We start from the raw sequence: 22,098 nt of genomic DNA, 5'->3' as shown, positions 1-22,098 counted from the left end.
TGTACGTCTTAACGCTAAAGTTGAGTTCTAAATGTCACTACAAATTCCAAATGACTGCCAGAGGTCAAATAATTACAGCATGTTCTTATTTGAGTAAATAATTAAAAAGTCTATCACATAAATCACCAAGGAACAGCAGTTCTTATCTTCTTGGACCTTGGGGTTATAGATCTCATGGGTGTTGGAAACTGTCTCTTCACCATCAGATTATTTAGCTGTCCACAGGATAAATCCTGCACATGTCAAACAATTATCTTCATGGGACTTTCATCTGGTGATGAGGCCTTTGTGCCTGTCCTCACTTGAGTCACAGAGGCAGGCAGAATTACAGCAGCTATATATGCACGTGAGAACAATTTATCATATCTATAATTATTCATTTTTGAATAAATGTATCATCCATGTGTATTATGTTGCATTTTATTCCACCATATCTTCTAGTTTGTTTTTATTGGTCTAAGAGCAAAAATGTACTTTTACTATTTTTGGTTTTATACTGTTTGTTTCTGGGTTGTTTGTTGGTTTTTTGTTGTTTTTTTTTTTTGTATCTGGCATTGGAGTATTGGGCCAGAATTATGTCTCGTTCCTTATGTGTGCACTTTTTCACACTACAAAGCATCCAGTAACTGTTTTATTTACATATGAACTCACACATACTGTAAATGAAACACAACATATAAAGTGAATATTTAAAAAATAATAATTGGACATGTCTCCCACTTTGCTTTTTCTGTATCTCGATACTGGCATCTTGGAGCTGACACCAAATTTTTAAGTCCCCTACCACAGGGGGAAATATTGTTACATATGCAAATAACAAAACCATTGTTAGGCTGTACTATGTCTATTGCGTAAAAGCTGCTAGATGATTGAGTGAGTGTTGAGGGAAGATAAAAGAAAATCTAACCCTCTTACAGCTAGATGCTGTCAATGAGAGCTGAGGTGTCAAATTTGACAACAAGACACCATTAAAGGGGACACTGAAAAATACAACACATTTCAAATTTTTGAAAATGTGTGTCCTCTGCTTATTATTATTCAACGGTTCTTCTCAGTTTGTTCACATCCACTGAAGCACAATCCAAGCAGGACACTGTATTTGATGAGATGCAGTTCAGTCCAGTGCAGTTTTATCAGATCCATACCCACAGCAGCAGGGTATCCTTCTTTATGTACAAAACTGGTTCAGTTTGTGACAAAATCTGACGCTCTTGGTTTGGTAGATTTCCCAACAGGACTTGTTTTGTTGAAAAATCTATTAAGTTTAAATCCACTTCAGGATCAAAGCCAGAAGCCTGTCATGTTGGCGTGTCACAAATCAGTGCTGGACGTGTGGCTGTTGCTTGAACCCATGGAGATGCTCTGCCTATCACTTAGTGTCTTGACAATAGTTGCAGCAGGAGACTGGAGCACCTTGCGTGAAAGCCTAATTCTACCGTCCGTTGGGTCCCGTCCAAAGTATTTGACCTGTCAGCAGAACTCCAGTTAGAGACAAGCAGCTCAGAATGTCAACACAGGAGGCTACTTTTGACAATACAGCTTGCAATCATTGTTACGTACCTGTATCTGCTGTCCCACCTCTAAACCCAGAGCACTTGGATGTTTGATCTAGAAGAGAGAATACAAGGAAATTACCCATGAGTGGTGATTTCATTCTCAAATACTCAGAGAAACATGGAAAGGGAAACAGTATGCAGAGGCACATTTACTGACCCGTTTGTGGTCCAGCTGTGAGTTGTGCAGCAGGACAGCACTCATGTTGGGATAAAGTTTCACCATCACACCAATGTCCCTGAAGCAAGGAAGGAAAAGTCCTTAGGAGTTGTTTGAACACTCAACGTCTGAATTATATTTTAATTTTGCAGTGTGATTGGGAACATGCATAAAGTTCTCCTAGACAGCATGTTTAAAGTGATTGCTAGAGAATGGTATGATTTATAGTAAATAACACAATGTATTAGTTTACCTTATTTCAGTGATTGTGGCTGTGTAGACAGCACCAAACTCCAGCTGATGTTCTTGCTGCAAAATTAAACAAAACAAAACAAAGACATATACATTAATGTCTATCTTTTGCCGTCTAATGTTAGTTCCTTTGAAAGTCTTTTTCAGTACAGTAACTGTGACATGGTGCGGTCCATTCATTACGAATGGCGGAGACTCACATCATCTTTGCAGATCTCACTGATGAAGGCTTGAGCTTCATTCATGGCTCCTGGTGATGGAGCGAACACAGAGAAAGTCTCTTCGTCCACCTGACTTATTGTCACGCCTTAAGAAGAAAAACAAAATGTGCTGAAGTTTCTACATTCTTTCAAAGATTTTTTATTGTGTAACATAAAAAGTGAAATGTGATTCTTACATTACATTACTATTACCTGTTTGAGCTTGTAGCTTGCGAAGGTTATAGCCCCCTGGACCAACAAAGCGAGCTCGTTTAGAGATGGGCACCCGGACATTTTCTGAAGACACAATAAAAATTACACACATCAAACTTGTTCCAAGCATGTCCCCCCTCCTTTAAAATGTATGTGCACATATTTACATCTATTCAAACACAACACCTACCGACAACAGGTCCATTCTCTTTCCTAGTCTCTCTAGGTTTTACTATACATTTGTTCATGATGCCCAAGATTTCCCTCTTTGCCACTGAAACATAATAATATTGAAACAAAGGTCATCAAAGCACTGCAAAATACACTCACTTCTTTCTTAAGTGTAAAATGTTTCACTGCCATTTGGCATTACCTGTGGCCTGTTGGATAGCCTCCATGACCACCTTCAGAGGCAAACCTGGTATTTTCACATCAGCCTGGAGGTTAAATAAAGGAAAAGAAAGAAGCTATATTAAGCACTGAGAGGATCACTATAATATTGTCGATCGACAGTTTGGGCATGTTGCAAAGTTAGCATCTTTCAAGCAGCAGCTTCCACTAAAATTCATCTTTGGCAGATAATATTTACAGAACACTGAAAATGGGCCAGGTGAAATATATTTCTATGAAAAACTATAACTTTTTCAGCTATAAAATAAGCCAAAAAACATGATCAGACACGGTACCTGTAAAGCTGTGATCCCCTTGTTTGTTCCTGCCATTTTGAAGTCCATGTCTCCAAGATAATCCTCTATTCCCTGTTTAGAAAATAATAATTAGCTCTTATTCAAAATCTCCAACATCAAGCAAGGACAGTGGCTATAAGCTTTTGATTTGTATTGCTTAACTACACTCTTTCTTCCACTTGGTCGTGATAAATGATTGGTCACACACTAGCTACAGTTGTACTGTTACATACCAGAATATCAGTTAGTAATCTGTAGTCTTGGATTTCAGAAGGCTTTTCTGGGCTGGACTTGGAGATGAGGCCAATGGCTACACCTGCCACAGCAGAAGAGATGGGCACACCTGGGAGACACAAATTTGGACATATGAGCCACATATTATCACACAACTGCACTTAGCTAAATAGCTAAAGCAATCCTACTGATCCATCTTTAAAAATGTTGTTAATTTACTTTGAGTGCACTTTGTCATTGGAAAGCACTGATACAAATGTTGGAGTACTTTGTTACCTGCATCCATTAGTGCAAGGCTGCCTCCGCATGCTGAAGCCATTGAGGAGGATCCTGAGAGAAGATAAAGAGGTGGAAATAGAGAGAGGCAGGAAAAAAACAGAGCAACATACATTCAGACATCGTAACCCCATGTTCCTGTGTGAGACCTTCTGTCAAACACTGGTCACATTTCCCGTGGTGACTGAATTGTTTTAACACTTTAAAAACTGTGTCACCACACTCACCGTTTGACTCCAACACTTCAGCAGTGACCCTGATAGTGAAAGGGAAGTCTTTAGGAATGATCGGTCTCAAAGCCTTCTCAGCCAGGGCACCTGGGAATACACAGCCGTGAGCAAATGCATTCACATCCTTTTGCACATTGTCTTTGTCTAGAAGATTCTTAATGAAGATCTGTGGTAAGCAGACACTGAATACCAGTAGAAGACATATATTCAGGTACAAACCATGACCAAGCTCTCTCCTGTTGAGGCCTCCCATCTTTCCAATTTCATTGGTTGCATATGGAGGGAACTGAAATCAAAGGCAATATTGAGTCTAAGTCCACCTTACAGTATCATATCTAATAATCTATGGGACGTTACAAATGAAAAAAGGATTTTACTCACTTCATAATGAAGCATGAAGTTTTTGTCTTTGACGCCACTGCAGAAAAAAAAAAGATGGTTTATTTCAGTCTGTGTGAAGAATGAACTGAACTGTCCTGATAATGTTAACAGTATGAACAGTATGGTTATGAGTTTACCTCAAAGCTGTGGTGACAATATCTGTTTTGATACTGGATTCCAGGGAGTCAAATGTGATGCTGCACAGCACCTAAAGGAAACAGGGGAGAATAAGGACTGAGCTTTCGGTGTTAAAAGACTGCTAACTGCTTTTTTAACAATCAAATATCTTGACTATGGAATCAGAACAAACAATTTCAATGTTCTCCCTCCTCCTGCTATTGCTTTAAGTGTAAAACCTGCAATATTTTATCTTTCAGAATTGCAAAAAAAGGCATATAAAACATACTTGAAACATATCTGATCCCTTAAATAAAGCTTGGCCACAGTGGCATTCATCTTTTTTTTTTAATGTTTCAAAAATAAAATACGATTTTTTTGTGGTCTTCATGCTCTTTACACACCTGTGTTTGTCCTCTCTGAAACAGAGCTGAGCCATGGAGTGGCTTAAAGAGGTCTACGTTGCAAGAAATGTCCCTTAAAGCAGTGAGTTCCCTTCCGTCACACCTTAACACACAAAGAAAACATTAATATTGATATTATACAGTGTTTGCATCACTTACAGAGACACATCATGTGTTCATGTGTGACATTAATTTCACCATGAACAGCTCTTACCTCCTGTACTCATTGAGCACTAAATTCCGGAAAATGTCTTTGCTCACAGTGTTGAAGGATTCAATGACTTCAAAGGGCTCAGCCTGGGGGAATTTTTCTGCATAAGAGAGAGTCAATCGATATTTTTAAGATGACAGATATGTGCAAGTACAAGTCCACAGAAAACAAAGTCATAGAAATACTGAGCATGATGTACCTTTAAGGTCCTCCTCTGTTTCTAGTCGTATTTTGTTGATAGCTTCATCTCTAGAAATCTAAGACAAAATTATTCTTGTTATTAATCACGGGACAAGGTATTCTTCTGAAATACATAAACATTCACACAACTAACAGACAAAATTAGACTTACACAACTCTGGCTGCTTTGATAACAATATTTATTTCACTTGAAAACACATACACAACAGAAACTGAATACTAACTGGGCATAAAATGGCCACAGGAGGTGTCAAGAGCAAGGACATAACTTTAAGTCAACATATGGGGAACAGAGATGAGACTTTACCTTATCGTGTGAGTAATCAGTGAAAACAGCATAAATCCTCTCAGAAGATAACCTGCATGGAAGAAAATGAAAAACAAGTTATTACTTTACACATTACATTACTGCTATTTTTGTCACTCAGTTTTGAGATTATCATCATTGAGATAATCATGTTCCCCAGTCCTACAAATAAACCCATTACTAAATAATGTCCTTTGTCTAATTTACTGACCGTTTCATTAAAAAGAAATAATTAGATCTAAATACAGAAATACTTAGTGCTAAGTTCAGATTTTACACTGTTTCAATTTCATTGTTCATTATTTCACCCTCATCACTCTGAAACTATAGTAAACAGTTTCATTATTGAACTTACTGCCGGACATGTTCCACCATGTCATTTGGGGCTGAGAAGACTTTGGCCGGGTTGCGCTTGGTGACCTTCCGTTCTCGCACCAGCTGCTGGATGGCCTGTATGATCTGCTGGGTATGTTTGACTCCCACCTTCACCGCATGGCAGAAGTCCTGCTGCAGCACGTTCTCAGCTGACGCCTCAATCATCACTGGCAGACAGAGAGTCACATTAAATAAGTGTTGTACTGTACGATCATCAGACAGACAGAAGAACTGCTAATTTATAACCTGTGACACTGAGTTGAAAATTGATGACATCTACACATAAGAAATGTATGATATGTTTGAGTGATACTGATGGTGTCAAAGTGTTTTCCTGAAACAAACACCTGAGCTGTAGTTGGGAGCTTTATAGGGTTTGCCATCTTACCCACTTGACTGCTGGGGGCTCCAGCCACAATCAGGTTAAGACTGCTGGTAGACATCTCTGCCCTGGAGGGGTTGATCAGCAACTCTCCATCTACCAGGCCCACACGCACAGCACCTGTAAAGACACAAAGACACGAGCAGCCCCAAGCCAGATTTAAAGAGGTGTATAATAATATTCCAGGAACTGAAATCGAACAGACAAGTAAAAACTAGAATGTAAGGTTAATAAATCAAAATGTGTGAATAGGCCTAAAATGTTGTATGTTCCTTACCTATGGGTCCATTCCAAGGAATGTCAGACAGTGCCAGAGCAGCAGAAGCTTTAATGAAAGAAAACATTGTTTTAGTTAAAAATCTAAAAAAAAAAACTCTGCTCTGTTGAAAACACAGATAGCTGAGATTTAACTCACCTGCATTAATGGCCAGCACATCTGGATCGTTGACACCATCAACTGCCAGCAGGTTACAAAGGATCTTCAGGGGACACAAACAAACATACACACACACACACACACACACACACAAAGTTGGACAGATACGCATTTATATCACCTTTGTTCAAAAGGTAAAAGAAGGTAAAAATATAATCACATGATGGCGCAAACACTTTCAAAATGAACTGACCTGAGTGTCATAAAAGTAACCAGGAGGGAAAAGTGGTCTAATGGACCTGTCTGAGGACCAGAAACACGAGGGACAGTTTGTCAAAGTACTCAAGTCAAAGACATTCACAATACAAGATCAGTACACAGACCTGTTGCATCACAGGTAAACACACACATATAATCAGACACATTCATATCCACTCACCTATTAGTCTGCTGGTGAGGATCTCATTGTCAGTGGTGCCCAGCTCTCGCCTCAAGTAGTTGGTGGGGATTCGACCCGCAGCAGCTGCTTTCTGTCTGTAGTCCACCTGACCATCAAAATGGACATTCATTCACCAAACGGGATATGGCTGGATAACACTTTCTATCTTTATACCATTTATATCACATGTTAACACGTACCACAAGGGGCATGAACTGAGACGGAGAAGGTTTGGTTTTGCTCACAGCAGTCACCATCACAGAGGTGTCCCCCAGCTTCAGACAGAGAAATAGATGGAACAGGTTAACAGCAAATAAATATATAAAACTCACACATAACAGCAAACATCCAGGGCTGCCCAGTTTAGTTCTTCAGGACATTGTATTTCTTACCATTAAGAAATCTCCACTACATTTTAAGCAGCACTCACAGGCATTTAAAATAACCGCTGACATTTTTTCTGTACCTGTACTACAGCAGATCCATCAGCAAACCTGGCAAACTTCCCTGAAGAGATCTCAAGTCTCCTACAACAACAATGACACCACAACACAACAATCTGAACAATGTGAACACAGTATCTGAAATATGAAGCCACTCTCATATTTACATGCAATATTTATTAAACAGTAATTGTTGTAATATTTATTAAATTAAACAGTAATTGTGGCATGTGCAAAAGTCTGGGCACTGGGTTACTGACCTCGTATGTTCAGGAAATAAAAAGTGACAGCGCATTAACATATGAGAAAAGGTTCATTTTTGTTTTAAATATCCGTTTGCTACAGGTGTTGATCAACAAATTTAACACATTATGAAATTTGCCCATGGGTTACAAAACTTTTGCACACAAGCGTGTGTCTTTCTGTGTTTTTGGATACCAGCGCAGCCCAGCTGTCCCCTCTGGCTCTGCTAAAGAGCTGCTTGATAAAAACTGAGAATACGGACACACTACAGAAAACGTCTTATGTCAGACTCGTGCCTTCTTCGTTAACAGACACTGGAAGACAATAGAAGCGGGGAAAGTCAACTCACTTTTCTCCAAGGTCCACTCCCACTCTTCGTAGGGTGGAGTGGCTGCTGTACACACTCTGGTGACAGAGGCGGACATGAAGGCGGGCAAACGAATGGCCCAGTCGGAGCAAATACCTCATATCTAAAAACCACGAAAACACAACAAGTAAATGAACTGAGTCCCTATTACAGTTCAGATGTACGCATGGGGGCTTCCATGACAGTTCATCACATGTACGGAATGACGTCGTAGAGCCGCGTCTTCTGATTGGACTGACAGAGCAGAGGGTGTAACATCAAAAGTGTCCGTAGCACCGGACACACAACTGTTCCGCTTTGTAGCATGATTTGTATATATAATGGGTCTTTGACTCGGAAAGTGTTTTTTTTTTACACGCATTTCTCTAAACTTCAGAGTTCACTCTTTCAGAACTCTTGACGCACGTCTCTTTACCAGCTCGTAGCTTACCAACATCCAAAGTGCACTAATGCAATACAATATTTTTTCAGGATCAACTCTTGTGCCGGAACACAGACATTTGTCTCCGGTACTTAACATCTGTTATAACTGTTGTTAACTGCTGCTAATTCATGTGTATGAATTATCAGTTTGAGGTCACTAATGTGCATGGATTATCAAACATTTTACCCTTTTACACTTACACTTTTATATTTACGTTTATTGTGTTTCTCAAATCTAAAGAAGCTTCAGGAAAGCAGCCAGTGATGCAAAGATGCAATTTGGAAACCTCACCATTAGGTGTCAGGATTACCACACAAGGCTCATCTTTCAGCCTGTAGGAACGTAAGTAAACTGATCTCTTACCTCCCTTTTATAAATAATTGATAAATTAAGAGATTTTTGTATTTTTTGAGGATTTGTACTGATATTTCATTTAGTCTGACAGCCATGTGCACTGAGACATCAAGGCCCTTTCAAATGTATTTCACAACAGGCTAGAAAAATTGCTGAGTGCATGTGTTTGTATCTCCACCGTATACAAGAGGCTCACTATGTGTTTCCAATTGCCAGTCCCTTCATCTGTCAGTACAACAGACAGTCAGTAAATCAGTGACCTTGCTTGCTGTTCAAACAGTCAGTCTGGAAGTTAGTTTAGCAGCCAGACAGCCCTCCAGTCAGTCAGTGAGCCAACACGCTAACAGTGGGGCTGCTGCTGTTGTTATGGCAACAGATCAGTATTAACAGCATCTCTAACACTCTCCGGATTACTTTCACACATACACACACTCGTGCGTGCACAAACACATGCTCACAATACAGCTAATTGCAGGGGAGAATAGCAGGATTTCACACAAGTATGCATTCCCATTATTATGAAGGTTTCTTCTGTTATTATCTTGTTTCCATGGACACACTGAGATCTCATTATTACCAACCAGAGCCATGAGCTATTAGTGCGTAATGGACCAGTTAGTGTTTTGTGGCGACTGCAAGGATCATGATGAGCTCACATGAGGATGCTGTGTTGCTTTGTTTTGAAGAGGATTTACTTATTGGAAAATCTTCTTGTATAAATGTCCATTGACCAACATAGAAATCAGTTTGTCAGCTGTCGCCTTGCTGTCAATCTATACATAAGTCTATATCTAGTATTCCCACAGAGACCTCTGTGATCCTTGAGATGATTTGGACCAATCATTGTAAAGAGACATGGCATTGGCAAATATTCACATTTGACCAAATTTCAAGACTGAAAACAAAGACAGACAAAAAATTAAGCAACACCTGTCTACTTAAACATGTATTTCCTTCTTTGTGAAAGTGTCAGTAGTGCAGTATTTGATGACTGACAATGTATGATCAAAATGCAGAAAAGGTTTTTTTGTTCTTAATGTCATTTGTTTGCCCAGTTTAGGAATAATGTCACAGGGAAAGTCAGCTGTGGTCTCACCGTGTGTGTGTGTGTGTGTGTGTCTGTCTGTCTGTCTGTCTGTCTGCCTCAGCCACTTCAGGACTCAAGAGGTTTAAGTACTTGTCTGATTTTCATGCTGCGGTGTTTCAGGAGGTGACAACAGGACAGCCTGCATGAGTCCTGCTCTGATCTCTTTTACACACAAATGAACACACACACACACACACACACACACACACATATGCAGAACCACAGGATTTTCAGAGGGAGGGACAACTGAGGTTTTTCTGGGTCCTTGACAACCAGTCATGGCTGTGTCTTTAAAGGGAGATTATCTATCATCCTAAACATACAGTTCATCCAAAGCTTCACTGAACAGACTTTTGTGTGTTTAAAACTGTGACACATATTTTTTGTTTCTTCTTTTACACTCTTTTACTGAATTGGAGTTTGGGTATGTATCCCAATTTTAATCAAGAGTTATGTCGAACTTGCACACACACATTCTTTTCTATGGTTAAAGAACATCTCACCACTGCTCCATTCTGTGTGTGAAAAGCCTGTAATTGGATCCAGCATCCTCTGACTGATATGGACGTGCATAAGCTTGAGGGAACCATCGTTTAGACAGCTCTTCATGATTTGAACTGGTGAGGCATGATTCTCTTTTTTTCACACGCATGATAATTTCATTATGGTACATGGCAAGGTTCCATATAATAAGGTTTCATGCATATAGAACAATGCAGAGTAAAACTGTAGCTTTTGGAAATGCTTCTTGCTTAGGCAGTACCATATGCAGTAGAAGTACACAATGATGGTGAAGCATTTTTCCTAATATAGGTAAAAGTGCATCCTACATCTAAAAAGCTGGAATAATAATGTGTTTGTTTCATTTTTGCATGAAATTTATTTAAAATGATATCAAACTGTTACCAGTTAATTTTATGTCAACTGATTAATCATTTCAGTTCTAATATTATATACTGATAGGTGGTTTAACCTGTAACAAAGCATCATATTTTAGAAACATTAGGTATTTAGTTGCTAAAAATACTATTTGTCTGAAGAAAAAGCAGCTCTCTACACACATACAGTTCAGTGGCAGGTTAGCTTTGTCAGTATGAAGCTTCCACAATAAATTAACTGCACATGGTCAGTCTATTGATTGGATGCAAATTAGAAACCCCCCAGCATGTGTGTGTGTGTGTGTGTGTTTGTGTTTGTAGACTGCCTTGACGTGATGATTCATAGATTAGTGGGTAAGTGTCTAAGTCTGTGTGATACATGCACAACAGACAGCTGCAGTGCGTATCAATACAACTAGAGTAAGATTCAATGATTAATAAAGAACATGGACAAAATATGATATAAAGACACAAGCCACTTTTTATTGACTGAGGGTCTTGATCTTACCATTTGGGATCATGTTTAATGGAATACAATAAGTACCATGGTTATGATAAAACCAAATTCATTGGTTTAAAAAAGTTATTAGGTGTGGTTACCAGATAGCAAAATGTAGAGGGTGTACAGCTCTAATGTTTAATGTTATGCAGTTGGGCTTTGACTATGCCACAGGGGTCTTAATCATTTCAGCTGGAGATCTGATTGTCAGACATTGATTATCCACCGCAGCACAACAGGATGGAGACAAACAGAGAAAGAGTGGATGATCAGAGTGACCTCCACTGTGATGAGAAAGGTCAGGCCTTTACATGATTTTGTCAGTCTAGAAAGGCATGATAATGTTTGATGATATAAAAGTAGTGTGTTTTTATGTTGTCATTTCCATAGAAACATGTTATTATGGTCATGTTTTATTTTATGTCTGTGGACAACTTTGGTTCCAGAGGAAAGCTAACCACAGGTTGGCATATGTGCCCAGAATACCTTATTGTATTCAGCATATTCCAAAAAAGTCCACTTGACCATGTGTTGATCAGTCCACCAAGGAGAGTCTTCCAACAGTGTGAGTATTAATCAAGTTTACAACTGCTTTGTTTTAGGATGGCAATGTTGGTCCATGTGTTCAACTCTGGATCAAAGCAAGATATCTCTACAACTACAGCCCGGGTTACCGTCATGAAAAATAATGATAACAAGAGTATGATTCTTGACTTTGGTTCCCTCCTGTCATACACACACATGGACTGGAGGAGCCAGTTCTTCAGATTAGAGAGTCCTCCTGAGGTAGCTGCCCCTGTACAACAAAAACATAACTACACTTTCCATTTTCCTACAGCATTAGCTCATTTTACATTTACTAAGGGAACTCCATACAGATTAGATGTTACTTGAAGAAAGAGGAAACTGCTCCAACAATTCCACTCAGCAATACTCTCAGCCCACCCTCCGTTCAAGGCCACATGAGATCATTTCAGCTCCAAATCAAAATGTTTGTGGCAACTTGTAAATTCCTGTGAAATAACTAACAGGAAACTACAGTCATCTAAAGAAAACAGAAGGAGAGATTTATCCGAGAGAGGAGGTGCGAGGTCATGCAACAGTCCAGAGAGAAATGTTTTATTTTTTTCTTCTGTTGTGGATTTCACTGCAGCTCTGTGGTCAGAGGATTTTTTTTTTATCCCTGGGCTAGATTAATACCAACTAGAGGGAAAATTTCCATGTGTACATTGGTTCTGAAGAGTTTTAGCCAAAAGAGGCGGTTAGTGGGTTTCCTCTGGGTAGTTTTGCCTGCATTCATAGCTGAGTGTGTGCATGTGTGTGTGAGAGGAATGCTGCTGTGGATCTGCACAATCACTGACTCACTGGGTGGAGGTGGATGCTGGTTTGTGACAAAACTTAAAAGCATCATGAATAATAGATTTTGATGAGACAGGCAGGAGCTCCCTGTTCAAACCAAGGTTAATGAATCCCACACTAACGCAAACAAATCCTAACACATGTACACAATCACTAACACACTGAGCTATACAAAATATCCATCTAATCCTCCGCGGTAATTGAGCAGAACATAATTGTTCAGGCTGCTATGTGGGTAAGCAGGCGCTACATGAACCATGAAAGGTTTTCATTATCTGCGTCAATGTTTAATCGTCTTCTGGGGTGAAAGGGTTAGTAGAGAGGTGTGTGGGTTGCCTCAGAAAAGGGCTATATTTGATTTGAAAAGGTTTGGTTTGAGTAGATTCTGAAGCAGATTCCCATTTCTATTTTATATCATTAAAATTAGGTAATTTTCACTGATTTCCAAGGAGAAACTGAAGCTTTGTGGGAGCTTTGGGGGTATGACTGAAGAACAAAGTATAAAATTTATAAAAGGCCTTGAACACCTTTTTTTCCCTCAATTAGCTAGTTACTCTAAGCAGTGGCGTCCTGCATGAACATTTTCTGCCACATTTGGTCAGTTTTTAATATTTCATACGAGAGATTTTCGGTATTTTTTGTTTCTTGTTGTTCTTCTCACTGGTTTGAAGTGGGTGTGACTCCTCTGGAAAAAAAAAAGTGTTGTCACATTTATGCAGCTCCACCAATCCAGATGTGACCACATGTGAATCAAAATGTGACGACAGATGTGGAGCTGTTTGCTTGTGTTGCCAGACCACTGTCAGTCAATCACTGTCCAACTGACACCCACACAGCCCCATGATACAGATTAGCTAAGATCTTGACGGTTAAATGTTTTGTTCTTGGAAAAACTTTTGCTTTGATTGCTGCATATTGAGAAATGAACATTTAATGTTACAGAGAAATGCTTAAAGCCAGAATATGTAACTTTGAAAGAAGAAACAACACATTTTTCTTCCCACAAATGGAAAGTTTAATCAGTGAGCAGTAAAACACACTTCTCTTGCAGTGGTCACTTGTTGACACAAAGTCAATAAATTTAAATATAAAACAGGTTATGCATCAATGCTGGTATTCAGTATGCAAGATGTGGCATATAGTTGCAACAACAAACAAACATCTTGACAGACTTGTGGCACATTTGCTTTTGAAGAAAATAGAGTCTCCAGTGGCACTTTTGTGTAAACATGTCAGATCTCATCTCAAAGCAGTCTTCTGCCTGTAGAGACAGGTCCCCAAAAATACAGTCAGATAAAATATTTTAAAACACACAGTATGTGACTGACCAAGATTCTCTTTGGTGCTAGATCTAACAAACATTGTGCTGTAGCCTAAACAGAGCTGATCAGTTAAAAGCAGAGGCTGATCTAACTGATGGAACTGACGTGGTGATGCTGATTTCAGTGAGAGTAACAGACAAAGACAAAAAGCTGCTCTGTGTTCTGTAACCTCCTGATGTGCACTCAGTCAACTTACATCTCTCTAGTCAAACTTGTTCTGCAAAAAACAAGACACAACAGGTCCAGTCAGGATCTCACACTGTATTGCCTCAAGCTGAAGCACCAAAAACAGCGACCGTTACTCTAAATGCAAATGAGAACCTCTGCTTATGAAATGGAAATGCTGCTGCTGCAATGTGCTTATTAAAAGTTTTAAGGGAACGTACAATAATCCATTCATTCTAACCTGGGTTCCTGAGACATGAGCCAGGTCCCAAGTTCCCCGATCAGTGATTGTGTTTTAATTGGCTATTTGGGCACATGGCCTCTGCTGCCTATTCAGACCAACAGAGCCCATTCATCAGTTGTTGATTGGGTGTCCCCTACCACTATATTGAATAACTGAGGGTCTAGACTTGTTTTTCAGTCATTAGCTTGCTGCTGATATAGCTGAAATGCTGTGCATTGTACTGTTTAACATGTCTTGGTTCAGGTTCAGGTTTGATAGCTGCATGTGTCACAGTAAGTGTCCATTACATCAGCAAGAGCTTATTTCAAGTTCTGAGTTTTATTTCATTTAACATTATTTCAGTCAGTTGTTTTAATCCTTAAAATTCTTAACTTTATATATTTAGTATGTTCACAGAGTTTCACAACATTCACAGTCCCTTTTTGGGTGACATCTAGGGTTTCAACTGATTGTGTGGTCTACAGTTAAGTAAATTAACTAAAGCTCACAGACTAATCCTGTACTGTACATTTACAGTAGCCTCTCAGTACATTACCCACCAGGTGTCAGTAGCCTACTTGCCTCAGTGCTGTAATGTGCTGTATGATGTAAATGCAGACAAAAGGTAAACATGGGTTCAATGTATTTCTACTTGCCAAGGAATAAAACAAGCAAAAAAAAATGTCTAGTCTGCCATGGAGCATAAATTACATCACCAGACCTGCAACTGAACTTATTCCCATCCCATTTATGTCTGCATTGTCCTTTAAAAACCTTTGCTTCTTCCCATCACAGTTCTTCAAATAATTTAACTGCACTATATGCACGAATGCTTTAGAAAGAGCCATTACTGACGCTAGAAAGAAATCTAAACAGAGAGGGCTGTGCTGATCAATGCCCTATTTTTGTTTCAGAGCAAAAGAGGCGGAGGGAGATGCACAGGAGAGACAGAGACAAGGAGGCGGTCCTCCAGTGTCCTCCAGTCATCCTCCCAACTCTGCCTGTTCAGTAGTATGCAGCATTTGAACGGAGACAGCCGTGGGGAGAGCAGTAACCGGTCAGAAATGACTCCACAATAAAATATGAGGAATAAACCGACGATTTGAAAACCAGGATCCCGAACCTCTGGATTCTTCCGCACTGGATATTTTCTTTCATTTAGTCGCGCCGGAGGAATATTTTCCCTTTATCGTTAGATTTCCCTCTGTGAGCTGAGATCTTGTGCCAGCAACGGTCCTTTTTTCCAGAGTAAGCCGCCAGGATAAAAACCATACCTGGCGCAGGTCTCATGTAGTCCGCCTTTGCTCGCTTCCACAGATAAGGACGCTAGATTAGAGAATACCTTGCTCTCAGGGTTTTTCCATCCACAAGAAAATGTGATTCCTTGTCCTTCCCGTGAGGTAGCCAAGCCCCGTCGTTGGCATCTGAAACAGCTGGGTCGTGTCGCGAAGATTGTGGATTAAAGTCTTTTTCCTCTGAGAAAGCCCGGTCGCGTTTCAGTGGCCTTTTGCCAAAATGAGCGTCGATTTAATTGAATCAACTACATGAGTGGAGCCTAAACAAACACTTTTTTTTTTTCCCAAGGAGTGCATATTTTTTTTCATATCTGCTGAAATAATCGGCGCCAGTTGCCCTGGAAAATATGGAAAGCGAGGTTTTCACCCCGTTGCTGGAGCAGTTTATGCTCACGCCTCTGGTCTGCTGGGTAAGATCCCTAATTAACTATTCAGACGTGTCTTAAGATCCCTAATTAAGCACCCCTGCCCCGTGAAAGCCTTTCTTTTAAATGCTTATTGATTAACTTAACACCTATTTGCATGGTCTCATTTATTTTCAGGTGAAGGCCGTCGGGCAGTCGACAGTGACCGATGGCACCAAATTATCGGAATATATTGAATTAGTGGATGGGATTTACCTGAACGAGATAATGCTTGAGATGTAAGTAATCTGACACACATTCAGAAATGTCCCAGACCAACCCATCTGTCCCCTGCATTGGCCACCATACTGTAACAGGATTGACCAAATGAGGGCATGCAGACCTTTGCCTGGGTCCTCAAACGCACCATGTTGACAGATGTATGAATATCTCAGAAGCTTGGATAATGCGGTAGCCAATTCCTGTAGTCAGATATATGGTATATTCAGATTATAATCTCATTGTATGGGGTCTATAGGTGTGGAGGAGGGCTAGGATGACATTCAACCCTGGGGCCTTTCGTGGGGTGATCCCCATGTGAGCAAATTAAGCAATTCTTCAAGGACTCCAGCCTCTGTCCAGCACTTGAAATTGAATTGAAGTGAATGTAGGCTACGCACAAAGGGACCTTGTATTGGGGGCAATGACGGGTCACACTGTCAGAAATCTTTGCAGACAGCTATTGTTAGGATCCCTTGGAGCTGTGCAGATTGTCTGCAAGCATCAAGGAGGCAGCCACAACTTCCCATTGCTCTGTTTATTTTTTTCAGTCACCTTATGCTGTCATCTGCAGCCGACTGGGAGACACCCCGCCCCTGGAAGCTGCAGCACTCACGTTTTCTGCTGTGCTGTAGATTAAACTAGAAATAGTAGCCTTAAGCAGAGAAACACTGGTAGCTGTGCAGAATCTGGAAGCAGATTACACGGCAGTGCACCAGGCCACCACAGACACATTTGTTTGATTTGTTTCTGTTCGAAGGGAAGAAGATGCTATGGCAGGTCTCTGAACTGTGAGACAAGGTTGCTGCTGGAGGAGGCCGAGGCATGAGATGTCGAATCTGTCTGACTCCAGACAACTCCTAACATTATATAGCATGACAGAAGGCAATTTTCCTTTTCTTTGTCTGGCTCCACTTTGCTGCTTCCCGCTAGCCAAACAGTTTTTCATATTTTCCACTAATGCTACACTCCACGCTGTCAGCATTTACCCCTCCCTCTTGTCTCAGTGTAAGGAGCACTCAATCAAGCTTTATTCCCATGGAACTGATTTTCACTTCTCAAGAGACTGTAATGTGTTGCACTTCTTGTGTCAACTTACTTCAGTTTCTCACATCTGAAGGTTAGTTTGGTAGAATTGTTTGAATATGGGGAAGTTCTTCTTCTGTACAAATCTTTCTTTGCATTTGTGTCTGTGCAGAGTTTAGTTTAGCATCTGATGTGAAATGTTTTAAGAGGATGGTGTGTGAAGAAAATACAAGAGGGTGATAGGCAAAAGACAAATTTAAGCCAAGCCACGTAGCAACCCCTGGACTCTACGTATTAAGACTAAGATGTTTGACCAGGTACCCAGTAGGATTTCTCTCTGCAAATAAATGAAATGAGCTGGATGGGAGTTTTCTGTGGTTGGTTGAGTGCTCCTGTAGAGAACAGCCAGCGCTGAGCTGAAATGAACTGTGACTGGCTTAGTGATCGCCTGACAGGATGTCGGGGATTGCCAGTCACAGCCAGCTCTGTGTGTTTATGTTTGTTTGTGTGTGTGTGTCCTTTCCTCAGGGCTTCTGTGTCTGTGTGGGAGTATGTGTATCTGTGGGTGTCTCTATTTTTTTTCTGTGCATTTGGTTTTGGACTGAGGCAGCTGTTGGTAGTTGTCTTGCCCAGCCACCCTCCCACACAGAAGGCCTACAGTATTGGTCAGATGTTATATCGGTGAGACTGCTCTTTGTTTGCTTCCCCCACATTACCAGCGCTGCGTGTTCCAGCATGCTCATCTAACTAAAACAGACTGTATCATTAAATAAAATGTATGTTACAGCTCATGCAGGTAGTCCTATTCATTTTTTAAAAATTTAATTCAGTATTAAAAGGCAGAAATGTAGCTGAAACAGGGTGCATTGCACACATTTTAAGTTGTTTGTTCAGTGGAAGAATTAAATGTCGGTGTAGTAATGCCTGCCTCCCTCCCTCCCTTCATCTCTGTCTTACACTGTTACTCTCATTAAAAGAAGCGTAGAAACCACAGGTGAGTTTTCCAACTTCTCTGAAGAACTGTGGGCGATAATTAACAGGGTTTGTATTGGGCTCCGACAAACACGCTCTCACTCACACATTCTCCTCACCCACTCTGTTCTGATAGCTTGAAATATGTTGTACTGAGTGTTAGTTGGAATTGCACTGTTGTGCTAAAAAGGCTCTCTTGGTACTAGCCTCCAGCCAGTAGCTGTTGTTTTCACTCAAGAAAAAAACCATTGGAGTTCAGCACTGATAACACTGAAGCTGAAGAAATTATTCTGTGCTGCCAAGAAACACACTTGTCTTCCAGAGTGGATGATAAAACTCCAAGTCAGCGTGCAGTAATGAGAGCACAAACCATGGTTTAATTATGTTACTTGAAAATATTTTTCTCTTTCTTGCTTACAAAACTCACATTTACAGTAACCAGGCTGAAGAAACTTGAGCTTTTCACCTTTTTTTTTTTTTACTGGTGGTGCCAGCTGCAGTATAAACTGTAGCGTTGCTATGTGAATGTCTCCGTCTGACACGAAGCAGGAGACAGGCTGGCAGCAGTTGTCATCGGGACAGCATGGGAGAACAGAGAGAGGAAAAAAAAAAGAGACCCCAGGATTATCTAACGGTTTGCTGACACCCAGATGGCACCCCCACCCCCCGCCCTCTTGTGACTGACATTACCTAGCCAATTAGATTGCCTCCTCAGTGCTGTCAAACCATTTAGTTTCCCGCTCAGCAAGTGGGGGGCAATTAAATTTTTGTCAGAGTGACAACTGTCCAGTTGAATTCTTTGCTTTCCTGCCAATTCTATAGACTGTTCGGTTAGTCTGGCCTCTATGGGCTGTTGGGCAAGAGTTATGTGAACGAGGAGTTAAAAAAAGAGATTTTATGTGTCCTATTTGATTTTAGGTTTTGTTACTCGAATTATCTTCCACTGCAGAATTGTGTAACCCAACATCAAACCTGAACATTAGTCACGGACAGATTGTTTTCTGATTTGGGTGAATTGTGAAAAGAATGCTGTTGTGCATGTTCTGATGAGGAATGTTTCTGTTCAGACAGATCTGTGCGTGTCTGTAAAGGAAATGGGATGAGAGTATAAATAAGGTGAAGGTAACTGTCACCTTCCAGCATTTTCATCTGCATGATTTTTTTTTTTGTCAGGGGTTGTCTGTCATAAACGGGTAAACTTATGAGTCAGTGAATGTGGATCTATTAATGCTGACAGCAGATTTGAAAGTCTGTTTTTCTCTCAAGGCCACATTACAGTAAATCCACTGTATAGGCTCATACACACAGGATGTAGTCCTCAGTACTCCTGTCATCACTTCCTTTCATGACAGAATTGCCCTTTCGATATATCATGCATACCACGCAAACATACTCAGAAGTTGATCAGTGAGCTTTGTTGACCTCTGCTTTTGTTTGGGGAGAGAACAATGAAAGATGTGTGTGTTTGTTTAAGTCCTGGACTTGCACCCCAGTTGGTCTGTTTGTAATTTTAACATATGGAGGCTACATTATGGTATGCTTTGTTGCTCCGGTACAGTATTCTGAGGTTAGACAACCATCTGCTAAGGCTTTATCATCACAGGCTGAACCTGGATAAGGCCACATACAAAGAGATGTTTGAGTTGGCTCTTCTCCGATATTCTTTATCACAATCTTACCTTCATCTTTTCTGCTGTTTGTGAATGAGAACTCATGCCTGTTTGAGAAACGTAGGTTTAATGTAGTTTAAAGAAGAATCAAAATCAAGTTTATGGAGCTCTTTTCGATGTAATCAAGCATAGGACATGATGCAGTTTTGACTAAAATGGTCAGAAACTTAAGAGGTTTCCCAGACTTTAGTGATCATTGATCTAAGAGTTTAAAGAGCACTGAAGATGCACAGATTATCTTCATCCATTCCTAACGTCCTTCATTGTTTTATTCATCTTACGTCCTAAACCATTTTCTCTTTTCTCTCTATCCTTTATTTCTCCACTCTTCAGTTCTTCTCCCCCTCATCCATTTTTTTTTTATCATGTTCCTCATCCTGCTGGTTTCCTTTTCTTCTTCACCTCTGCATTTGCTGCTCTGTCCGTGCCTCACGTCTCCTACCCTGCGTCCTCTTTCTCTCCTCTGTTTTCTTTGAGCAGCATGTTGAAGCCTTTGTTGGCTGTTTCTGGGGCTAGTTACTGCAGAAATAGTTGGGATTCCAGCTGGACTGGAGAAAGGAGGCAGACAGAGCTGCTGCTGGGGTGTCAGTCTGTTCGGTTCCCTCTCTGCTGCTTTTCAGACTGTGAGGTCTGCAGCTTTCTACATCAAAGTGTAGAGTCAGACATTAATCTGGCAACTCTCACGATCATCTCTGTGTCATGCCACTCTCTCTGTGCCTGTCCAGCAGGAGGATGTGTATCCAGTCAGACAGGAAACGGCAGCTGTGACCTTGAGAGGACAAAACTTTAACAAGGCTGTGTAAATGTGAGACACTCAAAACTTCAGAACCAAGGACATGTCAACCCCACAGGGACCATTTTTTAGGGCTTTTGACACAGTTTTGCTCTTAGTGTTTAAGATCTAGCGATTCTAAATCCTCAGTGTTCTCAGGATTTCTGGGCTTCATTATGGTCAGCGAAGGCCTGGAAATGGCACAGATATCACTACTTAATTGGTCAATTGTGCTGCATGTCATTTGACTACAAATTTCACATTTTGTTTTTTGCTGCATTGATGCTTTTACTGTTAATATATGGGGCATGCCAATAGGATACTGTATATTCTTAAATAGTATTAAGTATTTACCTGAACTTAAGAGAGAACCAGGCCTTTATTTCAGACTGAAATGTTACAAGTGTATACAAGTATATTTCTTTAGATTTATTCTAATTAGTCTTATCTGAACCCGTTTTGTGTTGATTTGCTGTTGCCGCTGTCTTCTGTTAATGCAAACTCAGCACCTCCGCTGTCTGTTTCATGTTACAGGCCCTTCAGTGATCCAGGGGACACAATCCCTTCTGTTCTCTGGAAGACTTATGCAGTGAATCATCTACAGGAAGTGTTGAGTTTCATTAACAGAAGCTTGACACTGAGCATTAACAGCAAAGTAGAATTAATCAATGTCCAAAATATTTTTGTTTAAAAGAGGAACTCAGAGCAGCAGAGGAGTTGGTTTGGCATGACTGTGTTGACATACTGAAGCATTTGTACACCATGCTATATAAACATTGTCTTAAATGTCCTCTATTATTTGTCTATAAGACAAGGGCAAAGTAATGCATCTGATCACATCCAACTCGACAGGAGTGAGTTTAGCTGTAGTCCCTATGGATACAATGGTAAAAGAGAGGAATGGGAAGAGGCCCCATGGAAACAGAAAGACAAAGACAGGAGAGAAACGAGTCCATGAAAAGCCAAGACAAGGAAATATGGTGATGAGAACCACATACCAATGGTCAGATCCTCATTAGTCTATTTTTTTACTAGTTAGAAATTAATTAATAAATTAAATTTTAAAAAAATTAATAAGTATAAGTCAGTTTGCCTGTTTGTGCTTACTGCGCTTTGAAGCTTCCATTTGGAAAGGCGGTCAGTGTGTTAACATGCACTCCAGTATAACAAGATTTGATTCTAAATAAGATTAAGGCAGAATTCCAATTATTGTAACTGTTGCGTAAACGTTTAAACAAACTTGAGGCTGCACTCTGAGAACTCATAACTTGATTTACAGAGCCAGATTACTCTTAAACTACTTTGACTTCTACGCGCTGTTGTATGGTTATTGTTTCTATGCCAATACCTCACAGGGCACTGAGTGATATGTGGGGAAA

General features: G+C 40.3%; 2 protein-coding genes across 4 annotated transcripts in view; one reads left to right on the top strand and one right to left on the bottom strand.

Annotated features, from left to right (window-relative positions):
* Positions 1 to 430: 430 nt before the first annotated feature.
* LOC121190111 (polyribonucleotide nucleotidyltransferase 1, mitochondrial) lies at positions 431 to 8,236 on the bottom strand. Its single transcript, XM_041050699.1, has 28 exons — positions 8,033 to 8,236; positions 7,464 to 7,524; positions 7,198 to 7,272; positions 6,998 to 7,103; positions 6,812 to 6,861; positions 6,598 to 6,661; positions 6,460 to 6,507; positions 6,189 to 6,302; positions 5,781 to 5,967; positions 5,426 to 5,477; positions 5,117 to 5,174; positions 4,921 to 5,017; positions 4,707 to 4,809; positions 4,323 to 4,393; positions 4,186 to 4,222; positions 4,024 to 4,090; positions 3,802 to 3,891; positions 3,575 to 3,628; positions 3,298 to 3,407; positions 3,065 to 3,136; positions 2,752 to 2,815; positions 2,569 to 2,652; positions 2,379 to 2,462; positions 2,166 to 2,272; positions 1,967 to 2,022; positions 1,714 to 1,792; positions 1,561 to 1,608; positions 431 to 1,467 (listed from the first exon to the last, which is right to left on the bottom strand). Exons 1-28 carry the CDS (start codon positions 8,149 to 8,151, stop codon positions 1,312 to 1,314), a joined length of 2,313 nt encoding a protein of 770 aa, XP_040906633.1. The 5' UTR covers positions 8,152 to 8,236; the 3' UTR covers positions 431 to 1,311.
* Positions 8,237 to 15,391: 7,155 nt separating this feature from the next.
* LOC121189566 (girdin-like) overlaps positions 15,392 to 22,098 on the top strand; it is a 63,344-nt gene continuing 56,637 nt past the window's right edge. For all 3 annotated transcript variants that reach the window (XM_041049830.1, XM_041049829.1, XM_041049831.1), the window contains exons 1-2: positions 15,392 to 16,066; positions 16,199 to 16,299. In XM_041049830.1, coding sequence (XP_040905764.1) covers positions 16,004 to 16,066; positions 16,199 to 16,299 — 164 coding nt within the window. In that variant the 5' untranslated portion in view covers positions 15,392 to 16,003. The remainder of the gene's footprint in view (positions 16,067 to 16,198; positions 16,300 to 22,098) is intronic.

Source organism: Toxotes jaculatrix, chromosome 11 (genome assembly GCF_017976425.1).
Source record: "Toxotes jaculatrix isolate fToxJac2 chromosome 11, fToxJac2.pri, whole genome shotgun sequence".
Taxonomy (NCBI): domain Eukaryota; kingdom Metazoa; phylum Chordata; class Actinopteri; family Toxotidae; genus Toxotes; species Toxotes jaculatrix.
Note: the sequence above shows the minus strand (reverse complement) of the source record. Positions and strands in the feature narration are given on the sequence as shown.